Genomic DNA, 27,414 nt, shown 5'->3' on the forward strand with positions numbered 1-27,414 from the left:
CAGTTGTTCATTTTACGGCAGCAGGTTTGTATGGTAGCAAAGAACTATACAAGAAGCAAGGCTCTGTTGCTGCCATATGTTCACTTCTTCATTCCAATTTGGCTTGTCCAGCAGTTCACCCAATTCTGTGTATAGGTGCTGAATCTAAAACATGAATCCTATGGGAACTCTTAAAACTTTGCAATGGAAGTGCAGGGTCTTTTTATAGTAAATTTAAACCTGACAATAGGCTTGTTTTTCTCAGTTAGCTTTTATTCTCCCCTTGGAAGTGGTCTGTAGACTATAGGCTGAAAGGACTGTTCTTGCTGCATTTCTATAGGAAGAATTTAAATTATTTTAATGAATTCTTTGGACTCCTGCCATTTCTCTCAGACAGGATGTTGGAGGAAAAGGAAGATCATAGTTGGTGGAGCAGGGGATGTAATGGAGGGGGGAGATTCTTGAAAAGGAATTAATATAAGTAGGCAGATGGATCTTGTTACAATGACACATCCTTTTCTGATTTGAATGTTTCAGCAAATGTTGAAATGACAAAATCTATCCAAACCAGATCCAAAAGAAGGACTGCAAAGCATCAGGGTAAATATAATCTCAGAGCTAATTGTGTTCTGAAATAGGATTGCATTGTACTGCTTTAGTACCTGCTGATACACTGAAGTGCTTCATGCCTTTCCACACAGTTAAATCTAAATTGTAGCAGAAATATACAGCATCTGTCCAGCTCACAGAGCATGTGTAAAAAAGCTCCCCAAAGACAATTTTGCAATAAAGTTGTTACTGCCTCTCTGACAAAGGAAGATTGTGTAAGATACCTAAGTCAAAAAATGACTGAAAAAGGTCAGCAAGCCTGTACTGATAGAAAATTTGCTGTTTGGGGCTTCAGTGTACGATTAGAGGCTGTATGACAAATCTAGGAAAAATATGATTTAAAGTCTTTATTCTAAGGTTGGTAACGCTTGACCATTTGTGATCCCTCACACATATTAGGGAAAGTGACTACGATCGTAGGAAACAAATAGTAATGGGAGGCTTCAACTCTCCTTGCAAATGATGCAAAAGTTAAATTTTTAGATGTGAGCCATGAAACCACTTTAGTACCTGAAGACCAGAAGGTGACAAATATATCAGGTTTTAAATGGAGAACCAGAGAACTAAGCCTCAGATCTGTTCCAGGCAAGCTGTTTAGAAACTATAGTGAGGCACTGAATTAGTAATATATAGATAGGTATGATCTATTGAGAAAGAGTCAACATGGCTTTTGTCGAGTATGTCACTTTTCTCAAACCTGTTGGAGTTCTTTGAAGGAGATAACAAATATATGGATAAGGAAGATGTAGTGTGTTAGGATTTCTAAAGGCTTTTGATGAGTTCCCTAAGCAGCTGTGAAACAAGGTGGAAATTCCTTGCATTTTTAAATAACTGATTAAAAGCTGGGAGGGACGCAGTTGTTTTTCTTACAGTGGAGGAGGGTCACTGCTGAAGTTCCACAGAAATCTGTGTTGACCTAGTGCTGTTCAGCTTATAGTATGACTTTCATAAATAAATGACTAATTTACGGCTCTTCAGCCTGGAAGAGTCACAGGACACCAAGGAGGGTATGTGGTCAAACCCTGTAAAATCACGAGGAGCACGGAGATGGTGAAAAGGGCTCAACTGTTCTCCTCTTTTCTAGGAGAGGAATTCTGGGGAATCAAATGAAACTACTGCTTTGCATGTTCAAAACTAACATCAGGATCAGTTCTTCTCGTAAAGTGTGGTTAAGTTGTAGAAGTACTTGATGCAGGGCTTTCTAAGGATTCAGAGTTTGTGTAGGCTGCAGGGAAGCTGGATGGGTTAATGGAAGAGGAATCCTTTGACAGTGGCTAAATACAGGGTGAGGAACCACCTCGGGCTCAGGAAGTCCTTGAACTAAATATTGCTGGAGACAAGGGTTGAGTGCTGGGGGGACTATCTGTACATCTTGCCCTGTTCTGATATCTTTTCCCAGGCAGTTACTAGTAACTGCTGAGGGACTTCTGATTCACTCTTGCTGAGGCACCGCAATACCTATTTGATGCATGAAGTGGATGGAACAAATTCCTTTCCTTTCTTCTTCCAAAAATTCACTTACTGTAAAGTATAAGGAAGTCCTTCTACGATAAAACTCACATCAAGGATTCATCAAGTGTTAGCAGATACTGTGCTTGGAGATGGCATACTAGACTATGGGATTTGGTCTGATTCAGCATGTTATTCTCTGTATGTGGAGGTGAGGCTTGAAATTTTAGATCGCAGGAAAATGAGAGGAAAGGAAAAAGAGAGAAAAATAGCCAGCTTCCCAGCCACTCTGAGGCCCCACTGCTTCTCTTATCCTCAGTGTTCTCACACATTCATCAGTGACCTGCTTATGGGTATAGGATGTTGCTTTATCAGAACCGATGACAAAAGATTTTCCCACTGCTACATGTTGTACAACCTGGATCTGCTTATCAGGCCAGGAATGTGGCAATAATTTTTCACTAATAAAAGTTAGAAGAAGGATATGAGAGTGTCTACTGTTGTCTGGTAATAATGTGGGGGAAGAGAATAATAGTCTAACTGAGACTAGTTCCCAAAATAATGTGTTGTTAATAATGTGTTCACTACATTTGACTATGAATTCTATATAGGTATCATTTACTTTATTATAACATTTTTTTCAATTTCAGATGTTTCTCCTAGTAATATATTCCTAGAGATACAAATGTTCAGAAGTCCTTTAGCCCTTTTGTGAACATGCAGCCATGTTATTCCGAGAATTGATCCTGTTCCTATTGAAATAGAGAGTTGGAGTATTTGATGACTTCTGTGATTTCTTCAGACAGTTACTTTTTCCTGTAACTGTCATGATTTCAAGTCAACAACTGATAATACTGTGTTTCATCACAGACAGAAACTTCTTAGTGTTAATCATGGCTAGAATTGTTTATCTTCATTACTGAACTGTAAAAAAAAAAAAAAACCCTGCTCACAAGCATTGTACCTGCTTTTAGACTTTCTACCATTTTGGGGCGTGATATTTCTCACAAAAGGGGTGCATTGCGCATTTATTTCAGGGATGGTTTCTGTAAGATCACACTAGCCTTTTGGCTGTCTCCTGTTAGTAGAAAAACAAGGCAGGGACAGGCAACTTTATGCCAACTCAGGATTTTCATGCACTCATCATTTTATGCTGTCTTTCATAGTAGAAGCCTGAATCAGGCCTTGATTCACTGCTCCCAAGCAAATGGATTGGTTAATCTTTTCTGTCTTTCCTTACCTAGCAAATGGTTTTGAATAGCCATGAAAAACCTGAAAAAATTAATGTGGGTCTGCATAGTAATTAGTAGCTGGAGAAGAAGTTTTAGAGGTTCTTTAATTCTATATAATTTTCTGGATTTCGGAGCAAGATCTTGTTTAATTTTTTATTTATATACAACTTCTTTATCATCATCACTTACACCTGTAGTATCATATTCTATTTTGAGATGTTGTGTTTGAGTTTAGAGCAATAATCTTGTGCTAAGATCTTTCCAACTTGTGAAAATGTTCTTCCATCTGTTCCCTGGTTTGAGTGGGATTCTCTTACAGTCTTCTTTGGTGACATGGGTTTTTTTTGTTTTGTTTTTTTCCACATGGTAAACACAAAACTGTATAATATGCTCATCCAGTCATATTCCGTTAGTAAATTCCCAGAATAGTCCTCCCAACAAGGTTCTGCTCCATTTTCTACTCCGAAAATCACAGCATCTCGTTTTGGTGTGCAAACTGCCCCTGTAAGCAGTGTAAGGTTGTGACCTGATGTAATAGTACCGCACATGGCGCGGCAGCCTTGTGCTTCCTCTCCAGTACTGCTGTACTGAGACTGTGACTGCATCGATAAGCTCCGCTTTTGTCTGTTATCTAAGCTAAATTAACTGAAGTGACTTTCTTACCATCTGTATAGTAAATGTGAACTCTCTGGAGTGCTTGTTTGCAGAAGTTTGTATAAACTTGTCAGTGTGTCCTTCCCCTGTAAATGCAAAACTGCAAAAATGCAAAATTATCCGTACCCACAGTGCAGCCTAATGTAGGCATTCCCATTTCTTGCATTTGTTCAGAGTCCAAAAGATACATCCCTTCTCTATTTATGAGCAAATATTTTGCATAAAACACTGTTGTATTGTTGTATGCTTTTAATGTCTTCCTAATGCTGTGGCCACTTTTTTCTTTTTTTTTTTTCTTGTTTTCTAGATTTTGGGGGGATGCTGATCAGTAGTAACTACATCAATCATAATGCCTTTTATTCATTACTTTATTAGTGCCAGATCTCTCTGCTGTTATAAACATGCTTTGGACCTGCAGAACAGTCTGTGTCTCGTTCCTTCCTCATATAGTTAAGTGGAGGGTTAAAACCTCTGCAGCATTATTTTTTTTATAAGCAGGCTTGGTTTTTTTGGCGGTACAGAATGCAGCAATGCTTCCACAATTGCCTTGATGCTTTGAGGATATTTTATCTTTTTTGATACGCTGTTTCCTGTCTCCTGTAAGAATGTCATTTTTTTGTCATTACACATAGTTTAACCCCCAAATGTTCTTCAGAAGAGCTTATATCATTGAAATAGACTATTTTTTGACATTTTCTGTAAAGGCCTCGTAGAGAGCCTCAGCTTCCTCTGACCTTTAAAGATGAATGTTTAGTTTTGGTTGGTTTCATTTTTAACCTGATGCGATTCCCAAATCCCTGCTAATAGAGCATAAATTATGATTTATTTTCTTTCCTTTTTTTTTTTTTTTTTTTAAACAGTGCTTTTACTGTACATGGTCGTCTCTAAGGACCACGTGCATCCACACCCTACTAGTGGTGATGGTAACAATAATTTCCTTCAGCTGTTGTGTTACTTTGCAAAGTATTTTTCTTGTGCTGGCTCAAGCTACTATCTTCAAAAACAAAAAAAAATCTGTAAGTAGATATATGAAATAATGTTCTATAGAAGGCACACTGAGCAAATGATGCCACTTTTTCAAATTAATAAAATAAAAAAATAAAATAAAATAATGCAGTTCAGAAATTACAGCACCTTGCTGTTCTCTGCTGTGCTAATCACATGAGGACCTGCCTTGCATAAACCTCAGCACCTGTTTCTGTAATGTGTGGCTATGTGTGGGATAGGCAGGTGTGCAAAACCTGGCATGGTCTTTGCATGCCATGGTCAGGTAAGTCCTTTTTTTTATGCAGGATGTACTGACAGTTATTTCAAGTTACTTCTGTGTGAGGAAAATATAAATGGTTAGCATGAAAAGTTGGGTAGTGTTTGGAGGAGATAAGCATAATCTGCTTTATCGTGTTCTTTAATTTCATTGAAAGTGTCTGATTTATGTATCCTGGATTTTGATGTAATAGGGCTGTGTAGCTTTTGTCTCACAAATGGATTTTATCCATAGGTTGCCCTTTGTCAGGGAGAAGTGAGGAATGGCTGTACAACTAGCAAATTCAGCCCAGGGTAGCCAATGCAGCCTCTGTAATTGCATTTTGGCTCAGGAACCAGCGTTGTGCCTCGTGTCACGTTACTGTGGTTGGGACAATTGTGGATGAGCCTCCTGAACCCTAAGCAGCCGCTGGGAGCGGGAGAGGGGAGGATGCAGGGGGAGAAGAACATGCTAGCCCAGCCTTGTCTTCTGCCATGGCTTTTCGGAGAGGAGGGTAAAGATCAGGAGAGATTTTCTGTTGAGTAAAGAGGCCTGGCAGACCCTCAAGTTCACATTGCCACCTCTGCAGTTTGGCGAGTGGGGAGTGAAGAAGATAAAAATTGGAGTCAGACACCTGTGGCTGTTGGAACAGATCCGGATCAGCCCTATTTGCTTATAGCCCACAAAGTGCCCCACTTAAACACACTTTTTTCTAAAGTGGCATCCAGTGTTTAATTCAATGTTTTAATTGTATTCAGATTAGAAAAAAAATTGTTTTCTGAGTCAATTTTGCTCACTGTGAGCAAAACCAGAAAGCCTGGTTCCTAACAGGGGGCTGCTTGAAATGCAGCCTAAAGCACTATTCTCGGACTGTTCATAGGTGATGCTGTGGTGATGTACATACAGCAGTAGCACATGAGCAATCACATAAATCCCACTTAGTCACGTATAGCAATAACACATGCTGTTTTGAGCTTCTTGAGAATAGCTACAGAATCTGGAACTTGCCCGTGTTTGGGGGCATTCATAATAAGAACTGAAAAAAAAATTCAGCAGTCCAGAACAGTTGTGTTCTTGTGGATTGCTGAGAAAAAGGGTAGCATCTTGATTTTTACGAAACACCCTTTTTTAATTAAAAATGTTAAAATACATTATTTTTAAAAGTGGTATGTGCCTCTATATAATGCTAAATAATTTATGAATAGATGTATTCTTAACAAATCTTTTGAAAACTCACAGAATATTTCATAATTTTTCTTAAAATGCAAATAAGTGGACATATAGAACGTAATGTTTAGAGGTTAAAAAGTTATTTTCTCTTGCCATATCATTGTTGCAGCTGTGGTGAAAGTCTTGCACAAAAGTATGTCAGCAACCATTTTTAATCAACTCATGGCAGTGTGCCTGAAGTACACACACGTTCATGCTCTCTCTCCCTCTGCCTGTGTACAGATACACGTCCCTGAGAGATACAGCTTCTTAAAATGAAATAGAGTGATTTCATTAATTGACACAAATATTCTTCAAAATACCTCATGTAGTTTTGTTTAGGCATTTCCTGATTGGTGTCTCCATAGTTTCTAATAAATAACCTACTCTAAAAGCTGCAAACACAAAATTTTGCAGTGTAGTAAATTCCAGAGTTAAATTATTAAACTTGTCAACCTTATAGTCTCAGTTAGACTGTAATTTACAAATGCAATGTACCAACATAAAACCAACCCCCCGCAAGAATTTTGATGAGTATGATGATATACCTTTGCATACATTGTTTTGGTTTTCGTTTTATGAAGTTAAATGCTGGAGTAGATGCTGTAACAGAAGGATCTGGGAAAGATGGTACACAGTGAACACACTTTTAAATTTATGTTCACTGATGACAAGGCATACATTAATATTCGTATCTCTCTCTCCCTGTCTATGCATTTAAAGATTCATGGCTGAATTCAGTTAGAATTTTTTAAATTGAGGTGTTTGCTTTATTATAAATTGATAAAGCCATTGTTTTGGCATTTTCTTGTTTTTATATCCCTCTTCTAAGCCGCAAACAATGCCTTTGGGCTCTCTGTAGTTCAGCAGGAGAATTCCTGGAACATCCATCTGCTATGAACACGAGGGTTTGAAGGGAAGCAAGGAAGATGCAGAAGTAGGCTGCTGCTGGGCCAGGACCATGGATCCAGCCACTCCCTGGGAAATTTTGGGGGCAGTTCTGGCTGCCTTTTCCCTGATCGCAGCTGTGCTGTGCACAGGGACTCTGCTTGTGCATTTTGTCCTGGGGCTGCAAGACCAGGAGCAGTGGGAGAGCAGTGACTGAGAAGGTATTGCCCCATCGCTTAGTGTCACCTCCTTCAGTGCCTTTCAGTGAAATCCAAGTCCTTCTTGGAACTTACGTATAACTTATATATATAAACTAAGATTTATAAATATAAGCAAGTAAAGTCAAGTTGCTGTAGTTGAAGAAGAAAATTATAGCAGTGAAGGAATGTATCAGACTTAAAATGACAGTGCTTTCTCATTTATTTTGCGTGCTTGGAAATGCCACAGTGATTGGCAACCCCTCAAAACCAGATCTCTTTTTCTTATGTCTACATTACGTTTTTGTGAAGCATTTGATAGTTATGATAACTAGGTTCAAGATCGGGTATCAGAGAACCAAGACTAGGAACCGAGAGTAGGTAGGTTCCTCTCACTTTAGCCATGGAATAGTGAAGTGTCTGGTTTCTTATAGACAAGGGAGATGTGAGCCTAGCAAGGTCTATTTGCCTATCCTACATAAATGTCTCAAAGAGGGTGAGGTTGATCTCCATCTAGATTTGACTTTATGAACACACAGTCTCAATTAGCTGAAAGTAGATACCTAGCTTTTAGGGGCTAATGTGGGATGCAGTTAGTCTTGTCCTACCCTAAGCTAATCCCCTATCCTGGGAAAGGGAGGTGTTAGGCATCTTGAAGGTGGCATTAAAGAGCACCTTAGTCAGAAACTTAAAGTAGCTTGCAACATAGGCAGTATACGTATACGTTCTCAATATCGGTAAAAACTTATTTTTAGATTACTATTACCAGTTTAAATCCTCTCTGTCATTTTAATGACATGTTGTAACTGATGGACATTTATTTTTCTGGGTAATCCAAAGTAAAAGATTCACCTAGTAGAAGCTTGGATACTTGGGTGACACAGGGAGAATAAAAATACATCTGGAAGTCTGCAAAGGTGAATACAGACTATATGTTCTGCTAAGGTACTGCTGTCGTACATGGAAGTTGGGAAGTGAAAAAGCTGAGTTGTGACTGCTACACTTGAAGTTAGATTTCATATTTGTAGTTTTTTTTAAGCTTGTATTTCTTGTTAAATGTTAATGCTTAGTGTTCATATGTATGTCTTTTATTATTAAACTACAGCACTTCTACGCACTTCCATTTTAGATTTGTTCCCTTTCATAATTTTCTTAGGGTATTGTTTTCGCAAGGTTTAAATGATTTAGGTTTGTAATCTGTGATTTTTATTTATTTATTTTTTTAAGATCGAGCAAAACTCTCTGAAATTTCTTTCAATACGAAAAGGTGGGGGAAAATGTCTTAATTTTAGCAACAGTATTTGAGACTTGCTGACAGTTGCGATTTTGCAGTAATCTAATAAAGAGTATGTTTCTTGGAAATTATTTCCAAGATGAACATGCAAATCTTTATATTATCAGAATAACTTTATTTATTTTAAATAAAGGTTTCAAAATTTTTAGTTGGTGCGTACATGACAATTAGGTTTTCCAAACAGTAAGCATGATGTATTATATGTTTATATTTGTGCTCTGTTTTTTATATGTAAAGTGAGAAATATTTTCTTTCTGAGGTAGATAGCCAGCCTTGGTAATCTGATGGAAAATGCAGGTTAGATACGAGCAGGCTCTGAGGGTATCGGGTATAATTCAGTGCACAAACGTCCGTGCCAGATAGCAGTCTTTGGCCATGGTGAGTCAATTCTCTTCATTTACATGCTGCACTCCACAGTTGAGCTAATGCATAGCTGCACTCAATAAAATGCCTTTTTCTAGTTTTGGCCTCCTTCTTAACGTAAGAAACCTAGGAAGTAGGTACTCTGGTACGTTCCAGAAGAGGCTGACCTTCTTCAACTATGTAAGTAATGCTCAGTGAAGGAAGCAGTAGTGCTCGGTGAGTCAGCCGCAGGGCCGGGATGGCCTCGTTCTGTGCCAAATTGCATTTCCTATCTCCAGCATGTAAATTTCGGACAAATCCACTGAAATCTTTAATCTATAATTAGGTTTATAAGCCTCTTTTGACCTTTTGGATTTCCTCTCCCTTTTTAAATAATGGAATACGACATTTTTATTCTGTGAATCTTTTTGCTGTATTTTTCAGAGAAGGCTTTTCTCGAGATTTTCTCCTATTAAATTATTTCTTTTTCCCTTCAGTTTCCTAAAATGAAAAGGTAAGAATCCTGTTTCCATCAAGAAATGAACTGAAAATACCTGGTACAAGTGGCAGTGATATACAAGAATAATGTTATCTTGGCAGTATTGAGCATAATTTTTTTCAATAGGCTAAAATAAATACGTATTCCGAACAGTTGAATTCATCCAGTGGGTTTTCCTGTGTTGCTCTGTTTAAAAAATACTAATTAAAATGTCACTGCTTTTTCATGTGTTAATGCATGAACATTGGCATGAACATTAAATCACTTCTGTCACTCCTCATTGGTCTGAGGCAGTTCCTTGTGTGAGTGCCATTATTTGCCTCAGAATGTGTCAAAACCTGGAGGGATGGGCTTTTTTGTACTTCAGGGTAAAAGTGTCTGTCTATACTTGTGTATGTGTGTATACATACATATATACACATATACATGTATACACATCATATACAATGTATGTTATTGCGTAACATTCATTTCATATTTGAGAGGAAGATATCTATGTTCCTCTGCCCAAATATCAGTTTTCCTCATTGATTCCTCATTTTAACATATTTATTACAAAAGTACTCTAATTTTCTTTTTCTCATATGAATTCTTATTTTAGGAATATTCTTTGTTCAAATTTGGACTTCATTTTTCTTGTTACATCACAAATCTTAAGAAATATTGCCTAATTGTTAAAGAAATCTATAAGAAGTCTTTGTTATTACTAATACAGCAGTGTTAAATGGTTAGTAAATACATACTCAATATGCAACAGGTAACCAATATTTTTTTTTTAAAGTCATTTTCTGGGTGTTTTGAGGAATTTCTTTGCTCATAAATTGAACAGACAGAATTTGCTATCACATATGCTCTTCTGGTCAACTTTTGTTTTCCCTCTTCAGCTCCCGGTAGTGTAGATTTTGGAGGACTTGCTGGTATTTTCATAGGAGAAAATGCTTTGGTACCTACTGCTTTGGTACCTACTCTTACTTAGCAATATACAGAAACTAACATACATCCTTCTGCCTCTTAAGTGCTGGTATCTTCCAGGCAGTAAGCTGGAGGCATAAGAAATCTCTAAAACATTTCTGTTGGTGTGTAACAGAACTGCTAATATAGACTGCTTTAAGAAAAGGTGGGGAGGAGAAGTAATAAATAGTGTCAGTATTTTTAAACTGTTTTAGATTGGGAGAGTCTTTAATTCACAGTGTATGCTTTTGGCTCGTCTGGAAGTTTCTTGGCATCCTTATGTTCATTTCGGGAACTGCATGTATACTTTTTTAGGACATGCATTCTGGGGTTTAATCCAAAGGTTTACAAACCTGCTGGCTCTCCTCAGAGCCAAAACCCTGTATTTTTAAGACTGTGTTTTTGTGGCTTTTACTGTTGTGTTTGGCATTTCTGTGGTCTTTCCCAAATTACGTTTTGTTGTACATATTCCTCAGTTCTGTTACAGTTTTTTAATCTTTATATATTGCTGTTTCTTCACAGTTATATTTTTACTGTCAAGCACTTCTATCTTATTTTCCAAAACACAAGTTAGCAGTAATTTATGCTACTGTTTTGACCCCATTTAGTGTTTTTATTTCTCCATTTTTTTGCCTTTCTCTGATCTGTGAGTCATATTTTGGCTTGTTCCTCTACTTGGAGTAATTTTCTGTGGATATTGCACATAAACCAGACCAGGATACCTTCTGTCATTTTTTTTTTAAGATGTTTTTGAAGGTTGCAGAATTTTAGTCATAATGTTGCCAAGACATGTGGACTTTTGGAATGCTTTGCGTGACCTTTCCATGTACACACAGTTCCTTTGAGATCCTATATATATTCTTGTTTGCAGGTAGTAAGTAGCATATGAACTCTTCATTTGAGAATAGTTTTTTGAAAATTTACAAATGGTTTTGCACTTGTACTAAGTGTAGTCCCTTAACTTACAGGTGCAGAGAGAAGACATATGATTATTACAGCTTGCCGAAAACCTCCGTTGTAATAGCTTTTTATAATGAGGCTTGGTCAACACTGCTACGAACTGTTCATAGTGTTCTTGAGACATCTCCAGATATACTTTTGGAAGAGGTTATCCTTGTGGATGATTACAGTGACAAAGGTAGGAATAATAATTCTAAATAATGGGGGTTTTGTCAGCCACAGGAGGAAAAGATACACTGTTAGGGTCATGCACCCTACAATTCTACAACATAGGCATCTAATAGGAAATAGGCTTTCTGTAGCATGCCAGTGAAAATTTCAAGTTTTGGTTAGTTTAGAATGGGTAAGCATGCTGGCTGTGTTGCAGCATGAGTGCTTGTATATATATGTGTGTGTGTGTGTGCATATATATATATATATATATATATATCTAATATAGATCATTATAGTCTGGTCAAAGCATTTCAGCTTTCTTAATTTGAGCAAGTTCTGACTGTCCTAAGGTTGCACTGGTGTCAAATATAATAAGGAGCTACCTGGTTATCTATTTTCATTTGGGTTATGAGATGCAAGACAGTACTAGTATTTTCCACCACACATGAATTGTGTTAAGAATTATTTATGTAATACTTTTAACAATTTGGAGATGGATTACAGAAACAAACATGAAACATTTGATTTCTTAAAAGTAAACATGGATTTTGTCTATCCATGTTCTGTGCTTTTTCCTGTCCTTGTCTATAGACAGTATAGCAGAATCAGCATTTGGAATACCGGTATCTGTAAGGCACTGCTTTAAGTAAAGCACTAATGAACAAAGAGCATTCTGTAGTATGACGTAAACCAATTTGTTACAGAACTATATTCTTTTTTTTTTTATTTTGTTACAGAACATTTAAAGGAGACTTTGGAGAACTATGTGGCTGGCTTGCACAAGGTGCGCCTTATCCGTGCAAATAAGAGAGAAGGACTGGTTAGAGCACGGCTTCTGGGGGCTTCGATAGCAAAAGGGGACATCCTGACTTTTCTCGATTGCCACTGCGAATGCCATGAAGGCTGGCTTGAACCGCTTCTGGAAAGGTAAAGTTTTCCTCTGTGCTGTTTTTCTGTAGCAGAAGGAGAAAATACTGTTTGGCACGCCTTGTTCTGCAGTGGAAAAAACACTCTTCATTTATCAAAGGTCACCACTGGGTGGTGTCTGAGGCAGTGTGAGTGTTCTGGCAGTGGAAGAGTGAATGGAAGTGTGGAAAAGCATGAGGACCAGGCTACTCTTCAAAGAATTGAAAAATTGTTTTCAGGAAGGGGAGTCCTCCTCCAGCTTTGAAACTACCTTGGCAAAGGTGGCTGCTCTGTCAGCCTGCGAAGTGGATGAAACGAAGGTCTGGAAAGATGAGGGCCCTGAAAAATTCACTGTTGCAGGGCAACATACACAGAAGCAGATGGGAAGTGAAGTCAGTAAGCTGTCTTCTGAGTCTTCAGCTAATCCATCTTTCCAAAATGGTTCTGATACAAAGTGTCATGGAGTAGGACAGAGAGGAATTAACCTTATGTCTACGCTGGCTATTACTTGCACACCCTCTACACCATCTGTCCTGGGATACTGTAATTTATAGCTATGTAGTTTTTCATCTATACCGTAGAACTGTTGGGCAGGTTAGAAAACTTCCGTTAATAAAAATAGTACAGGATACTAGATCTCCATTAACACTCCAGATATTTATGATCTTTTTGCAGCCTCACCTATGTGCAGTCACCAATCATACATGAACTTTCCCTGCTGCAGACTTAGCAGGGTGCACCGCGTTGCAGCATCCTGCCACTCCCATGTGCCTACTCGAGGCTGCATCGCTTTTTTCACTCGCATTATCGCTTTATGTCTAGACCCTCTCTGAGGCCAGGAGCAGGTAGTTACAGTGCCTGAGTCAGACCATTGCATATAGAAAACCAGCGCTCTTTAAAATATAATAAAAAAATTCATCAGGATTAATGATTTGATTCATATCCTGTAAAGTTTCCCACCAACTCTTGTGGACTTCAGAGAAAGGCTAGAAAAAACAGATGTGTACAAATTGTGAGAGATATTGCCAAGAGCACATGCCATAACAAGGAGTGTGAATCTTCCTGATTCTTAATGGAACTTGTGCTCTCAAATTCCTGATGTGCATTTGAAAATTTATGTGGAATAATTATTTTCTTCTTACAATTGTCATATTTAATTTGTTTCCAAAATTTCACATCAGATATATTTCAAGTAATTGTGGATTAACTGTGAACAGTATATGGAGTGCAAAGAAAGGAAAAGGAGTAAAAATCAAAGAATAAGCATGTTTTTAATGCTTGTCTTCTGAAGAAACAACCAATAACTGTGGAGAAAGTTCTGTAATTTTTTCAGTTTTCAGAAACCACTAGATGGCAATCTTAATGAAGAGTTTGGATAATTTGTAGCGAATTGCCTTCTGTAACGAATTATCGAGGAAATCTCTTGGAATTTCTGACCTTCTTGTTGTTGATGCAGATGTACATCTCTGAGGGCATGTTTGCATGGCATAGGTTAGCTCAGATGCATGGAAACAATCAAATACAACGTTTGTAATGCAAACACGGTCGTGTTCATAAACTGCCTATGCTTTGTGCCATCTAGTTAAATCTTAGCTTACAGAAAGAGGGATGACTTTTCACTTGTCTGATTTCTTTTGTAAATGAAACTGTGTGTAATATACTTAATTTTTACGCTTTTTCCTTTATAGAAACAACAAAGCATTTTTGCGTTTCACTGAGAAATTTTTTCCTTTGTGTGTATCGTTATCATTGCTTTGTTGTATGGGTCAGACTGGAGATAGCAATATTTGTATAAGCCCTCCTGTGCATGTTGCCAAATGAGATTTCAGTAGAAGAAAACAGCTGTGTCCCTCTGATAGTTCTTCTTTGCTCTGCCCTGTGTTCCCTGTGGCAATAAAAGGGACCATTTCGTACCTTAGCCAGTCTTCCTCAGCTGAGATGGTGCTGCTTTGGGACCATCGCTGTTGTCTGCTGCATTTAACCGCTACAAGCTGCTGTAATTTCTGTGAGTTTAGCTTAACTGAGTCAGAGCCCCTTGTTCAGCCTGCATGTTTTAAGCCGAATAATCCCCTTTGAATGATAGGTGCATCAGACCTCTTCCTTGTTTGGCAGTAGGAATACATTTATTTTTTCTGCTTGTTTAGAATGTGCAAATCAGAAGATGCAGAGCTAAAACAATTTCCAGCATCTTAAAGTCAGACAAGCCACTTAGGTCTCTCCTGCTAGCTCAGTGACTAAGACTGGCCTAAAGAAGATTACTAATGATTTATGGGAAAGAAGTCTGATGTTGTGTTTGTGTGCCTTGAGCTTGATCTCTCCTGGTATTGAGAACTTTTCCAGAGGCTGAGACAAAGGCAAAGGATCTCACAGACTTTTTTAAGTGCAAATGCAGAAATGCTTTTGGAGAAGAATCCAGAAAACCCTGCATGGTATTGAGAAATGAGAAAAAGGAGTTTATCTTCTTGCAGAAGTAGACATCAGCTGTGATATATTCTTAGTACCGAAAAAGATGTTAGTACTGATAATTATCTTCAGATCAGCCTCGCTGCTATATACATGTCCTTCCCCAGCACTATCTTGTTTGTCCTTTTTATGTCTCATGGTATCAGAGTTTCTTAAGGCCTCCTTCATGTATATTCATGTATATTTGAGTATCAGAGATTTAATTCCAGTGTGGGAACTTCATATGGGTTTTTTGTTTAACTTCATGGTATCTTTCTGAATTACTGTTGTAGTGTTCAGTGTAACTTTTTGGAGATGATTGCGTTTGTAAGAACAACCATGACCTTAAGGCCCATAAAGCCTAGCTGCCTTCTTCATCCTGGCAGAGTGATGCAGTCATGCTGAAACATGCCGCAGTTTTACCTCTGAGGAGATTCTGGAATTCCACTTAAATCAGCGTCCACATTACTTCTCTCTCAATGTCTGTAAGGCAGCCACCTGTACAAAGCAAAACAGAACTTTTTTTCAGAATGTTGTGCTTGATACAGAGCCGAGCAAGATGCTGAAGGAGGGAATATGTTTTCTGAAGACATCTGGCCTACCTCCCTCCCACTGTGCCAGAAGGATGCTGCCTGCCAGATGCCTGCATTTGGGTCCATCCTGATGCACCCTCCTGATGTGCCCTCCATGAAAATTTGCTGGCTGTTCTTGTAGCCATTTTTTTCTTGTGTTGCAGCAGGAGTTGAAAAGGAGCAAAAGTTTATGTTTATGTTTGTAAGGATTCTCTGTTCTGCTCGCTTCCAGTTTTTGAGAGGTGGTTCTAATGGAAGTCACTTTTTTCTTTTACAAACCAATTAGAATAGGGGAGGAGGAGACAGCTGTCGTCTGCCCTGTTATCGATGTTATTGACTGGAATACATTTGAGTACTTGGGGAACGCTGGAGAACCACAGATTGGCGGATTTGACTGGAGACTTGTCTTCACTTGGCATGTAACCCCTGAAAGAGAGCAAAAACGAAGGAAGTCTAAGACTGATGTGATCAGGTGAATTTTTATGCATCTTATCTTTAAACTGTGAATGTTGTAAGTGCTTTTGACTTCAATTGGAAATTGGTGCTGAAAAATATTCAATAAAGAGTGCTTATAACTTACGGTGAAATTACGTATTTTGTTTAGTTCCCCTTTTTCAGAGTAGCTCCTAGTCACCATGTTACTGGAAGAAAATTTGCTCTAAAAGCTGAAATTCCTGTGTGATCTTTACTGTGAAATCCTTATTCCATAAGTAACCACTTAACTTCTACAGCACAAATTCCTATGGATGCTGCATGAGGAAAACTGTAACTGATCAACTAATATTGAAGGATGTTCTTTGTGCAAAGCAATGGAGCCCACATTGTATAAAAAGTGTAATGATCAACAAGCAAAAGGAGAAAAAATCATAAACCAGTGAGATGGGAGAAGTAATTCTGAAGGCTTTATCTGCATGGTAGCCATCGTGGTGATTCCTTGCTTTATTTTCAAAAGTAAACCAGTTTGGCCAGTTCTTTGTTTGGGCTGAAGTGCTCTGCCCACCCCAGTTTCTCTTGGGAGCTCATGCAGATGTCTTCATAGTGGGTTTTAATTTTGTTTTATTGTAAGACAAGATGCAATCAGTAGGTATTATTTGTCAGCCCATAATATATTTTTAGGAGAGGTGAAGTGAGTCTACAAGCAATGCATCTGGAAAATGGACACTGTAGTTAAGATCCTGGGAGCTGAGGGTCTGCTTCAGTCTTGGAAGCTGCTGTAGTTCTGCAGTGCATTGTATGAAATGAAGCAGCTGGTTGGTATTTTTAACACCACTATTTTATTGGTCCTTGCCTTTATTTATAATCCGTCATCTTAACGCCTAAAACAAATACAGAATGGTTCATTTTCCTCCGTCTTTTCTAGATCGCTTAGCGTGGTAATACCCAGGACTTCACAAATCTTAATGAATTTATCCTCAACTGAGAGAAGATGCCATGTTTTCTAATGGGAAAAGTAAGGCAGTAATTTAGTGCTTGCTTGGTATTTATTAGTCCACATCCTCAAAAATTTTAGAAATAGATTACAATTTTTTTTAAAGCCTCCAGCTTAAACATAGTGCTTTTCTTCTCCACAATAAGAAGAAGTTGACTTTGGACTGCCAAGGAGAAGATGCGGCAGGATAAGGCTGCAAGGTGGACTGAGGACTGTGAGCTTGGCAAGTGTTATGATTATCTGGGGAAAGCAGTCCTGCTCAGTAGAGTGTGATACAGCTGACAGCAGTGCTTGGGAAGACTAGATTTGGAGTGAGACGGAAGAGCTTGACTGTTTATGAAGTTTGTTTTTTCTTCTCTGTCTCACCTCATCTCTTCCTATACTTTGAAACAACATGTGACAGTGTAAGATGGAGTTTCTTCAAAGAGATCACTGTTAAAATTATTTTGGACAGATTAAGAATAACTGGTCATGGCACTTAACACTTGCTAGTTTTCATTAGCAAAATTCATGAAGTGTAGGGGCAGACAGTGAGGGATTGGACAAGATAGAGTTAAGGCGCCGAAAGCCTTGGGAGGAATAAATAGCAGTATGTAGGTAAGGTAGTAGCCGCATGGAATGAGAAGGAGTGGTGATGGGAACATGACCTTCGGGAAAGTACCGATCCGGGCTAGAGTTTATATAAAGGGCTTGCTTGCTTGAATAAAGTTGATTCTGATCCAGCACATCGGAGTCCGTGAATCAGACCACCACAATAAAGTGTCAGACGAATTTAGTTCCATCCAGCATTACATGCTTGGCACTTTGAAGAGGGTAGTTTTCCAAGACTGCAAACAATTAGGAACAAAACTGTACAAATTCTATTTTATATATCCATGCACACCCTACCCTGCTGAAAGTATATCCCTTAACTGTGCTGTCAGTTTTGGGCCTTGTAAATTTGGGACTTGTAAAAACATCTTGCAAAATGCCTGTTTGATGTGGTTCAAATTTTCACCTCTGATTTTTTTTCAAATCTGGTCAACAATTAACACAAAAATACAGATGGATGGGCAGATCTTCTTAAAAAGAGCAACTCTCTTTAGGGGCCATATTTACTGAATTCAGCTCAATTGATGTCCAAGAGTTTTTTCCAGCTAATATTAGTAGGATCAGGAATGTTGTTATTAATCACTAAAGCACAAACATGTTTACCTACTACTTAAGTAAAATATATAAGGAAACTGAAAATACAATTTCAGAACTGACTAAAATAACTCTGCCACAAAAAAAGCTTTCGTTCTGTTATTTGAAGGTAAGAGGCTAGTGTCTTCATTTATTGCCAGTCATAAAGACACTGTAATTGCAATAATTTATCTTAATGCAATGCTTAATTTCTCTGATTTCATTATTTTAATACATTCTGGAGCTCTTTTCTGATACAATTTTGTTACTATAAAATTAAATTAAATGGCCAAAAAATACAATACTTAACTGATCAGTGGCTGACTTTGTATCCAGAAAAGGACTGAGAAAATGGTAAATGAAATAGGTCATATTTTTGATTTGTTGCATTGTTTCTTTAACTCATGTGTATATCTTTGGCTTTTTATTCAATTCAGAATTACTTTTCTCTTCTATAGGTCTCCAACCATGGCAGGCGGATTGTTTGCTGTGAGCAAGAACTATTTTGATTATCTTGGTTCATATGACACAGGAATGGAAGTCTGGGGGGGAGAAAACCTGGAATTCTCATTTAGGGTAAGCGACTCCCTTGAAATTATTTTTTCTTCTTGGGAATAAAAAGAAAATTCCTATTTGTTTCTTCATCTCCTTTTAATTAATGAAACAGCTTTACTATAAGCAAGTATAAAGGAGAAAATATTCATGGAGATGTGTGTATGAATCTCTTTATTGCTTTTACGCTTCAGTATGTCTGTGTTTACCTTCAAAACAGCCCTTCCAAAACTTTTTTTTGAATATGTCTTTGTTTTGAATGCCAGTATAAAATGTAGAACAGTGATGTGATGTTTGTTTTTGAAGTTTACATTTTGTGGCTTGGAGAGGATAGTTGGAAAGAAACATTTATAATTCTGCTAATATAACTCTGGAACTCTTATAGTAGTTGACAGTGAAAAGGAGGGAGGTGATACAGGTTATCAGTGGGGTAGAACAGGGAAACCTGTACTATTTTAAGGTTTTATTCTGTCAGGAAAGGTTTGTATGAAGATTAAAAAAGGTGGTCGAAAAACCTCCAGGAATTGTAAAGTAGTACCCCACTGCAAGGTGAACCTGGGCTCAGATGTGAAGCAGGTAGATGGTTGTGCTGGAATGAAAAGGATTTACAGTAGAGGAGGAGAGAGAAGATACGAGACAACTCAGACTGATAAGCAAAAAAGGTCTTGTCCTCAACTCTGCTACCGTCTGCTACCGGTGCTTCTGCTTATTCCTGCTGAGCACTATCTGCTTATGGTCTGCCCTGTATCACCCTTGCGGAAGGAATCTGGTGGTGGTTCAAAGGTACACGGTAGTGCCATTTTTGGCTTGCAGAGAGCTCATAACTTAGTATCCTGAATTTCCTTTTTTCTGCTTGTCAGCAGGAGTGATTCATGGTCATATTTTCATTTTTGTGTGTCACTAGGTTGTGGGAGGGGAGGGTTGGTGGTTTTGTTTTGTTTTTACCAGGTGACAGCAGAATTCAAAGATAAATGGTATTTTGCTATTACAAAACCAGTTTCTTGAAAAAGGCAGCCTTAGCAGACTGCCTCACTTCAGATGTGTGGCAGTTGACCAGGGAAGCACAGAGTCTCCATTGCTTCTCTTCTTGCCTCCTGCTCTCTGCAGTGCAGAAAGCCTAGCAAGGAAGGCACAAGAATGAGGAAGGAGAAGGAGCAGGGAGGATAATCACCGCAGACAAAAAAGCGATGTTTCTTACTTGAGGCACAGTTCTGAGCTGTGATAGCTCTTTGATCTGATGTCACGACTCCTTTCTCATATAGCAGAAAATTCCTCTGGCACGTAAGTCCAAGCACACTACCCACTTGTCAGGACCAGTGAATTCGGCTGGCTTCAGTTGCAGCTCCCAAGCAGCTCACCCACCTTTGCCAGGTCTGCAAGTCTGAGGCAGAAGTCTCCCAGCTGCCTCCAGTTCTGGTGTAGTGTGCTTTCATATGCATGTTCCCGTGGTGGTCTCCTTCCCGCTTCAGGGTTTTGTTTCCTTTTTCTGATTCTTTGGGATAATTGCCCAGTCAGTGTCAGGAGCTACAAAATAGCTCTCGATGGAAACGATTTTTATGCCTTTATGCAAGGCTTCTCATGGAACCACAGTCAGTGATGGAGGGTTTGTACTTGAGGCCCCAGTGACATGGTCACACTTGTCACTGCTTGTGAAGAAGCTGTCTTTCCCACTCATGGGTGTGGGTTGGGAGGCCTCCATCAGTCACAGTCCAAGTGAAGGTCCTAGAGAAGCTGAGTTTTGTGTAGGAGGCCATGCAGCCTGAACCATACTGCTGGTGCAGCTGGCTGGGGAACACTAAGACATGCTGGGTCTGAGGGAGAGCATCTCTGCTCAGTCCTTCACTGCACATCTTGGGATAGGGATGGCCTAGTCTTTAGTTTCAGCTCACCCCTAGGCTCTCCTTCACACCCAAGGCAAACGTCTGGATCCCATGTGTCGGCGGAGAGCAAAGCCCTTTTTCCCTGCTTCTGCTGTTGCTGCTCACACCAAGCAGCCCAGCAGCAGAATCCAGCCCCAGCATACCTCTGGCGAGTGAAAACTGTTTTTTCACTTACTAAGGGAGTTAGTTGAAAGGGATGATGGGGATGAGAGTGATGTGTTTTTGGGGACCAGGGGCAATATCCATGCCCTGACCTCTGCGTCTGTTATTTCCTCAGCTATGACACTGTTGAAACAGACAGCTAAGCAGAGGCTGGAGACTGTGCGCTTACTAACAAGCTCCACCAGAGAGCCAGATACCACCTTCCATGTACATGTGGTGCAACAGTAGCAAGCATGTTGGATGTGGGCATCTCTTGAACAAGACAGGCTCTGGCAGGCACTTGTTTGTGGCTGCTGTTGTACACATAGACCAGGCATTTGTAAGGTGGACATGATGCTGCTTTTGAAACTATCACCACATTCTCTGCCTCACAGCAAAGATTTTCACCTCTCCCAAAGCACCAAACTTGGAAGCAACAACTACAGCTGGCAGAACTGGTCAGCAGAGGGTTTACTTCAGCTTGGTGGAAGGTCTGCAGTCTCTGCTGTGATCTGGCTACCATAGATTTGATAATACCCAAATGCTTGCCCACTAACCAGTACAGAGTCAAGGACAGCAAGGCTCCAGATGGCAGCCTTTTTCTCCTCTGAGATTAGAGATGATGCTGTGGTGCTGGGAGGCCAGCAGCAGCTGCTGCTGTAAAGCCTCAGAGGTGGCCCTCTTTCCGTGTGGTTCTTCACTCCTCATGTGTCACGTTTTTGTGGGGAGGCTTGCTGGCAGGACAAGCCCAAACCCTTGCTGTATGACCGGGAGTGCCCCTGCTCTGTCTGTTGTTACTTTAGACCGGAGCCATCATTGCTGTTGACTTCTGTCACACTTTGGCAGCGGTCTCCTTTTTGATGTTATTGGTTCACAGAACCAAGTCTTTGATCCCTGGTAATGCAGAACTGTAAATAAGCTGTGGCTTTGCCGCTTCAGCCCTGGGAAAGAAGGTAGTCTTCCCATGGGTGTGAGAAAGCCTCAAAGGCTGCTTGAGCACAAGGAGAAGCAGAAGGGGGCAGCAGCAGAGTTCCCAGAAGCTGGAATATCCTGGGGCGCCTGCAGAGCACGTGGCCCAGCAGGGTGAGAGGCCCGTGGGGGGCGCCAGCCTGACAGCATGGGGCAGGTGCTCAGCGGCTGCTGTGCCATCTGTAGCGCCCAGGCTGAGGACGGGGGGACACAGCTTGCAGAGAGAGCAGAGGGGCACTTCAATGAGAAGTGCACGGGCCTGTGCAATGTGTTCAGGGCTGGCTCCCTGTGGACGGCAGCAGGAATGAGCTTTTGGGGAAGACAAATTTTTACATGCTGGCCTGTGCAATGGCAGCTGATCCAAGGGCCAGCAAATATGCCAGGGCACAGTAATTTTTCTCATGCAGACATAGCTAGCAGGGTCTGGGCTCTTGGAGTCAAACGGTCCATGGCACACTTTCGACCCCTTGCATTTATGCCTCCTGCGCTGAGGTTTCTTGTGGAAGGGAGCAGGAGGCAAGGATGTTGTTTTACTGTACTTCTTGCTGCCCGTAGCGCTGCAAAAGGTCAAGAGGGATAAATCGGTGTTAATTCTGTTGTCTCTGTGGTTTCTAGACCTGCCAGACCTGAAAATTAGGAGCAGGGGTACTTGAAACTCACTGTAAATTAATTCATTGTTCCTCTTGTCTCTGAAAACATTACCTTTCCAGTGACATTGAAAGACTTGTTCTCAGGCCTCCACTTTCTTGTATTTTGATTACTCTAAACTGGAGAAATTCTCTGTGGTTTTAAAAGGTGCAACAAGGACAAAGCTCTGGCTAAAAGTGTTATGACTGAGAGAGATTGAAGGTATGTTCTGAATGTAGCAGCAGGTCAGTGTGCCTTGATTTGGGATGTGTCTGGAAAAAATTTCATTTCATGGATAACAAGCATTGAAACGCCTCTTTGTAAGGGTTGTGAAATGATGCCCTTTCATCTTCTGTCTGCTGTCTGTCAACAGAGGGTAACCCAGTTGCAGCTTTCCCCCCCACCGCCTTTGCTGTGGGTCCTGCTAACGGCACTGTAACGTAAGTTTGTTCCCGGGGATTGCTGCTTGATACTTCTGCTGTCTGTCCTTTAACTCGCCATCACAGCAGGAGCGAAAATACCCACATTCAAAGAGACAGAATTACTTACTGAGAGTTCCTTTCTGCTATTTGAGATTTCTTTGTCCACACACCTGGATGATGCACCTCTAACTGCTTGGGGTTTATTTTCTGTGTTTTTATTGTTTCTTCCTATCTGGATCTGGAAATTTCTCTTACAGCTGGAATACTCTGGATGGGATTTATGTAACTGAGGACACATTTTTTTGAGCACCTTTCCTCTCTGCTTCCCAGCAGATGGTGCTCGAGCACTGTTCTTGGTGAACAGGGGCAAAATGGGAAACAACAACAGAAAGAATTGAAGGAAGAAAAAAAAAAGTGTTTTCCCCATTTTGTCTTTGTTTGCTGTAGTTCAGGAGTTAGCACCCTTTTTCCTTTTGGAGTTTACTAAATTATTAGAGTGGAGACTGTAGAGCTTATATACAAAGTTTAGTTTCCTGACAATAGACTTGCTTTTCTTGTTTACCTTTCACTGACCCGTTGATTAGATCGACTGTCCAAAGATTCTTGCAGGTGCAGGGTTTCCAAGTGGAGCGCTATACTCTTATTATAGGTGTTCACAATGAAAACATCTGTCTCTGAAAAAATGAAAAATATTCACATTCTGCATGCATTCCTTTATTCAAGGTGAAAGTGAAAGTAACAATAATGTCACCTTGGTTTTTTGTGCTCAAGAAAAAAAATACTCTTTTATAAGGACAAGCTTTGACCTAGCCAGGCCTAGGAAAGAAACATACTTGCCTGCACATGAGCACATAAAATCTAAATGAAATCTAATGTGCTGTTACAGGAACTGGAATTAGTTTGAGGGGACAATCTTCCTCAGAGTTAGTTACTTAGCATTTCATAATCGGTTAGAGTTTCTGTGTTGCACTTTTTGCTTTATTTTAGTTATTCATTTGAGTGTGATTTTATATGGAGGTCAAAATATGTTTTCCATGTTAAATAAATTAAATCAATTGAGGAATTGTTTAGCTGAAATTTTCTCTTTTTTTGTAATAATAAGGGAAGAGAACTTTAAACTGTGTTTTAATGAAGGAAGTAGAATATAACGAGCACTGGTTAGCAGCTTTCATTTATTTTGTAGAGGTATTCAGAAAGTTCAGCAGTTGTGGAATTTATTTTTGGCAGCAGTTTAACAGATATTGGTCAGTCTGTTTTATCCCAGTTAACTGGGAATTTATTGCAGAAGAATGGACGAGTGTGCTTCTTTCTTAACTACATTTGCACTTCAGTGATCTTTATGGTCTAGTCATTATAACTTCTTATTAAAAACAGATTGATTAAAACAGTAATGAACAGTAAAAAAATGCTTATATGTGATAGAAGAAATATGAAAATTGATAGACCTTAGGATATTTTAATAGAGCTCAATATTTACTGAAAACCAAATTTTGCCTGATAAATTTCAATTAAAAAAATATTCTTGTATAGAGAAATAATGACATAAGAAAGCTATTGTTTTGAAACAAATCTCAATGAGGGAGATCTTAAAGTGAAATTGGATAAGTGGTTTCATAACAGCTTTCAATATGGCAGTAGTGTAATTTACATTTGAAAACGTGATCATTTAAAACAACAATATAGAACTCTGGAGTTAGAGAGTGAATTAATAGTGATTCCTTTAATCATTCTTATATTCAAAAGAAAAAATATGCTGTTTCCTCAAATGAGAAAAAGAACAGAGAAACCCACTGTGAAAACTAGGAATTTTTAAATTTTAAAACTAAGAAACAAAGATTATCCAGTGTTCCCTGTAGTTGAGTAATGAATTACCTATACCTTTAAGAAAGCCAGTTGTTTTAAAAGTAAACATATGTATTAGAGTGCAATTTTATCATGAAGCTTAGAGTGTCTACAATTTTATCATATAGTATTTTGCCACTCATATTCATCAGTATGGCATCATTATCTAAAACCAAATCAATGGAACTTAGACAACATTCAGTGATATTGAAGTTAAGAAATTTGACAGAAATACGTAAATAATTATTTAAAAAACAGCGGGCTGAAGGCAGTGTTCATCTTGCACATGCTGAAAGGTTTCATCTCTAGTGACTTTCTGAATTCCTGGCAGTCCCAAGGAGAGGAACACTGTGAACTGTTGTCAGTCTTAAGGACAGAAATTCTTTTTTCTGCCTCACAGCTTTCGCTCCTGCTGTGTCCATTTTAATAACATGTAATTAAAAATGTATGTGTTATACAAGAGGGTCATTAAAGAGCAAACCTCTCACACCTTTAAACATATCTTAAATGATTTCTCTGGTCCTCCATTTACAGAGGAAGGATGAGTAGCCTGGTGTGCACAGCTAGATCCAAGAGGAGAATTAGCTCTTGGGAAGGCTAGTTTGCAAAAACTTCTACAGAAAGTCTGTGTTAGCCCTGGCTTGAATAGGAGAGGTTTATTCGCTAATATTGATCAGACCACGAAGTGTCAGTCAAATAATTATTTTGTGTGCATTTTCTTCTCATACATTGGGTCTTGGGCTCCTTTTCCAGCTTTCCAATTGAAAAGGTTAGTGGTGGTCATATTTTATGACCAGGCCAGGTACCCATACCTCTCTTCTGAAATGATGCATGTAGAAATAGGAACACAAGTAATGGTTTTCTGATAACATGACAAGGTTGCAAGTTTTGCCAAGTCAGATTTCCAGTAGAATATAGGCAAAGAAAGCAAAGAGAGAGCAAGTTTCTGGTAAGAAATTCAGTCATCACTTTCCTTCTGAGGAAGCTGTTGGTGTGGTTGCTGCTGGACCACAAACGTGGCTCTTTGGTGAATAATACCTATATATCTTGAATTGTAGACTACTCTTTAGCGTGCAGAAATATTGTGGACCATTTCTCATCATGCCTTCAGAGAAAAAGTAAAGCTAAGATAGGGGTAATTGCACAGCTGATAAAACCAGAGATAGGGATATCTTCTTGTTGCTCCCAGCGATTTGCTCTGAGGTCATGAGGCCAGTTTATTCGTGGAATGAGGCAATTATTTGCCTCGCTGCCAAAATTACTCTGTGTCATTTATGATATGCTGTGATATTCCTGAGGAGGCATTACCCTTGCAAAGCCTGATTGTATCCCTTTGCTTGTAAAGATTGGAATTAACTATGCGAAATGTGAATTCTTTGTTTAGATATGGCAGTGTGGAGGAAGTCTTGAGATCCACCCTTGCTCTCACGTAGGTCATGTTTTCCCCAAACAAGCTCCGTACTCGCGGTCCAAGGCTTTGGCAAACAGTGTACGTGCAGCTGAAGTATGGATGGATGAATATAAAGAACTTTATTACCATCGAAACCCACATGCTCGCCTGGTGAGTTTGAAGTCCATCATACTTAGAATTAGAATTGAGTTTGTTTTCAAAGAAATAACTAATAATTCAGCTAACTTTTAGCATGAATGACTTATGTTTATTTCTTCTTTTTTTTTCCAAGCATAAAACAAATTTATGTATATTTAATTTTTAATTTCTTGGGAAAATCAAAATTTCTGTAACACTAGGAGAAGGCCAAATTCGTGCCAATATTGGGGGGGTGGTGTTAAGCAAGGTAGCCCAAGGAACAAAGAGCTGTTTAACCTGAAATCTATGCCTAGCAGAAGAAGAATGAAACAGCTGATACAGGATACTCTCAATAAAGAATTACAGAACAAAAAGATGGTTAATGCTAATCAATAAGGTTCAGCGCACAGTAGACTTTTATCTAACTGGCTTGGTGATGATCTTCAGCAAGATTGCCAGTCTTGTGATAATGGTAAAATATTGTATTAATGTAAGATAGATGGATTTTTCAAAGTTTGATTTACTGCTTCACAATATTTGATTTAAAAAAATTTATACAAAATCAAGATTCCAAAGATTAAATGAATTAAAAATTAATCTTGGGAAGTAGGATGAAAATGTTCCTAATGGAACATTTGAAGTATCAGTTCTGTTCTTTAAAAAAGTTGACTTTTTTAAATGCAATGAGGAAGAAAATATAAGATCTTTGCAGAAATTTGCAGGAGATGAATACTATGATATTTGAATAGGTCAGTACAGTAAAGCAGTGTGCAAATTCATAGCTCGGATATATTTTTAGAGAGGGGCCTGCAGACTGGAAGACAATAACTTTGAAGTAGTCTCATAATGTCTCAGTCAGCTAGAAATGACTTCTGTGAATCTGTGGCACAGAAGTCCAAAATTCAGGCTTAAAAAAAATTCTCTTTTATTGCTTGCTTCTGAAGTTGCTTAATCTCCCTAGACCCTTCTCTTCTCTGACCTTAAAGTTTTCTAAGTTCCCGCTTTCTGGTTTCATGCGAGGCAGGAAGTGCCTTGCCCTGGGCTGCTGGACATCCACCTCTGACCATGTCCACTCAGAGTTTAGAGACCAGAGAGGGAGTTCCTAATGCTTTTCAGTGGCCTACCCCAGTAGAAATGCCAGTAGACAAAATGCTCTTGAAAACCATTATGCTTTTAAAAGAAGTGCTAGAGGAGATTGGGGAGCTAAATTTGGTTAGCTTCCACCATGCGTTCTGTTGGATTAAACTGGATGTTGGATTATTCTAGTCCATGTATGTGTGA

At 39.1% G+C, this 27,414-nt stretch overlaps 1 protein-coding gene across 1 annotated transcript in view; it reads left to right on the forward strand.

The window, feature by feature from the left end:
* Window positions 1-27,414, forward strand: part of GALNT12 (polypeptide N-acetylgalactosaminyltransferase 12) — a 50,193-nt gene that overhangs the window by 1,451 nt on the left and 21,328 nt on the right. Inside the window, exons 2-6 of the mRNA XM_026093892.2 lie at window positions 11,515-11,684; window positions 12,397-12,586; window positions 15,866-16,051; window positions 18,631-18,748; window positions 25,990-26,166. Of these exons, the coding sequence (XP_025949677.2) occupies window positions 11,515-11,684; window positions 12,397-12,586; window positions 15,866-16,051; window positions 18,631-18,748; window positions 25,990-26,166 (841 nt within the window). The remainder of the gene's footprint in view (window positions 1-11,514; window positions 11,685-12,396; window positions 12,587-15,865; window positions 16,052-18,630; window positions 18,749-25,989; window positions 26,167-27,414) is intronic.

The sequence above is a fragment of the Dromaius novaehollandiae genome, chromosome 2 (assembly GCF_036370855.1).
Source record: "Dromaius novaehollandiae isolate bDroNov1 chromosome 2, bDroNov1.hap1, whole genome shotgun sequence".
NCBI classification, from domain to species: Eukaryota; Metazoa; Chordata; class Aves; order Casuariiformes; family Dromaiidae; genus Dromaius; species Dromaius novaehollandiae.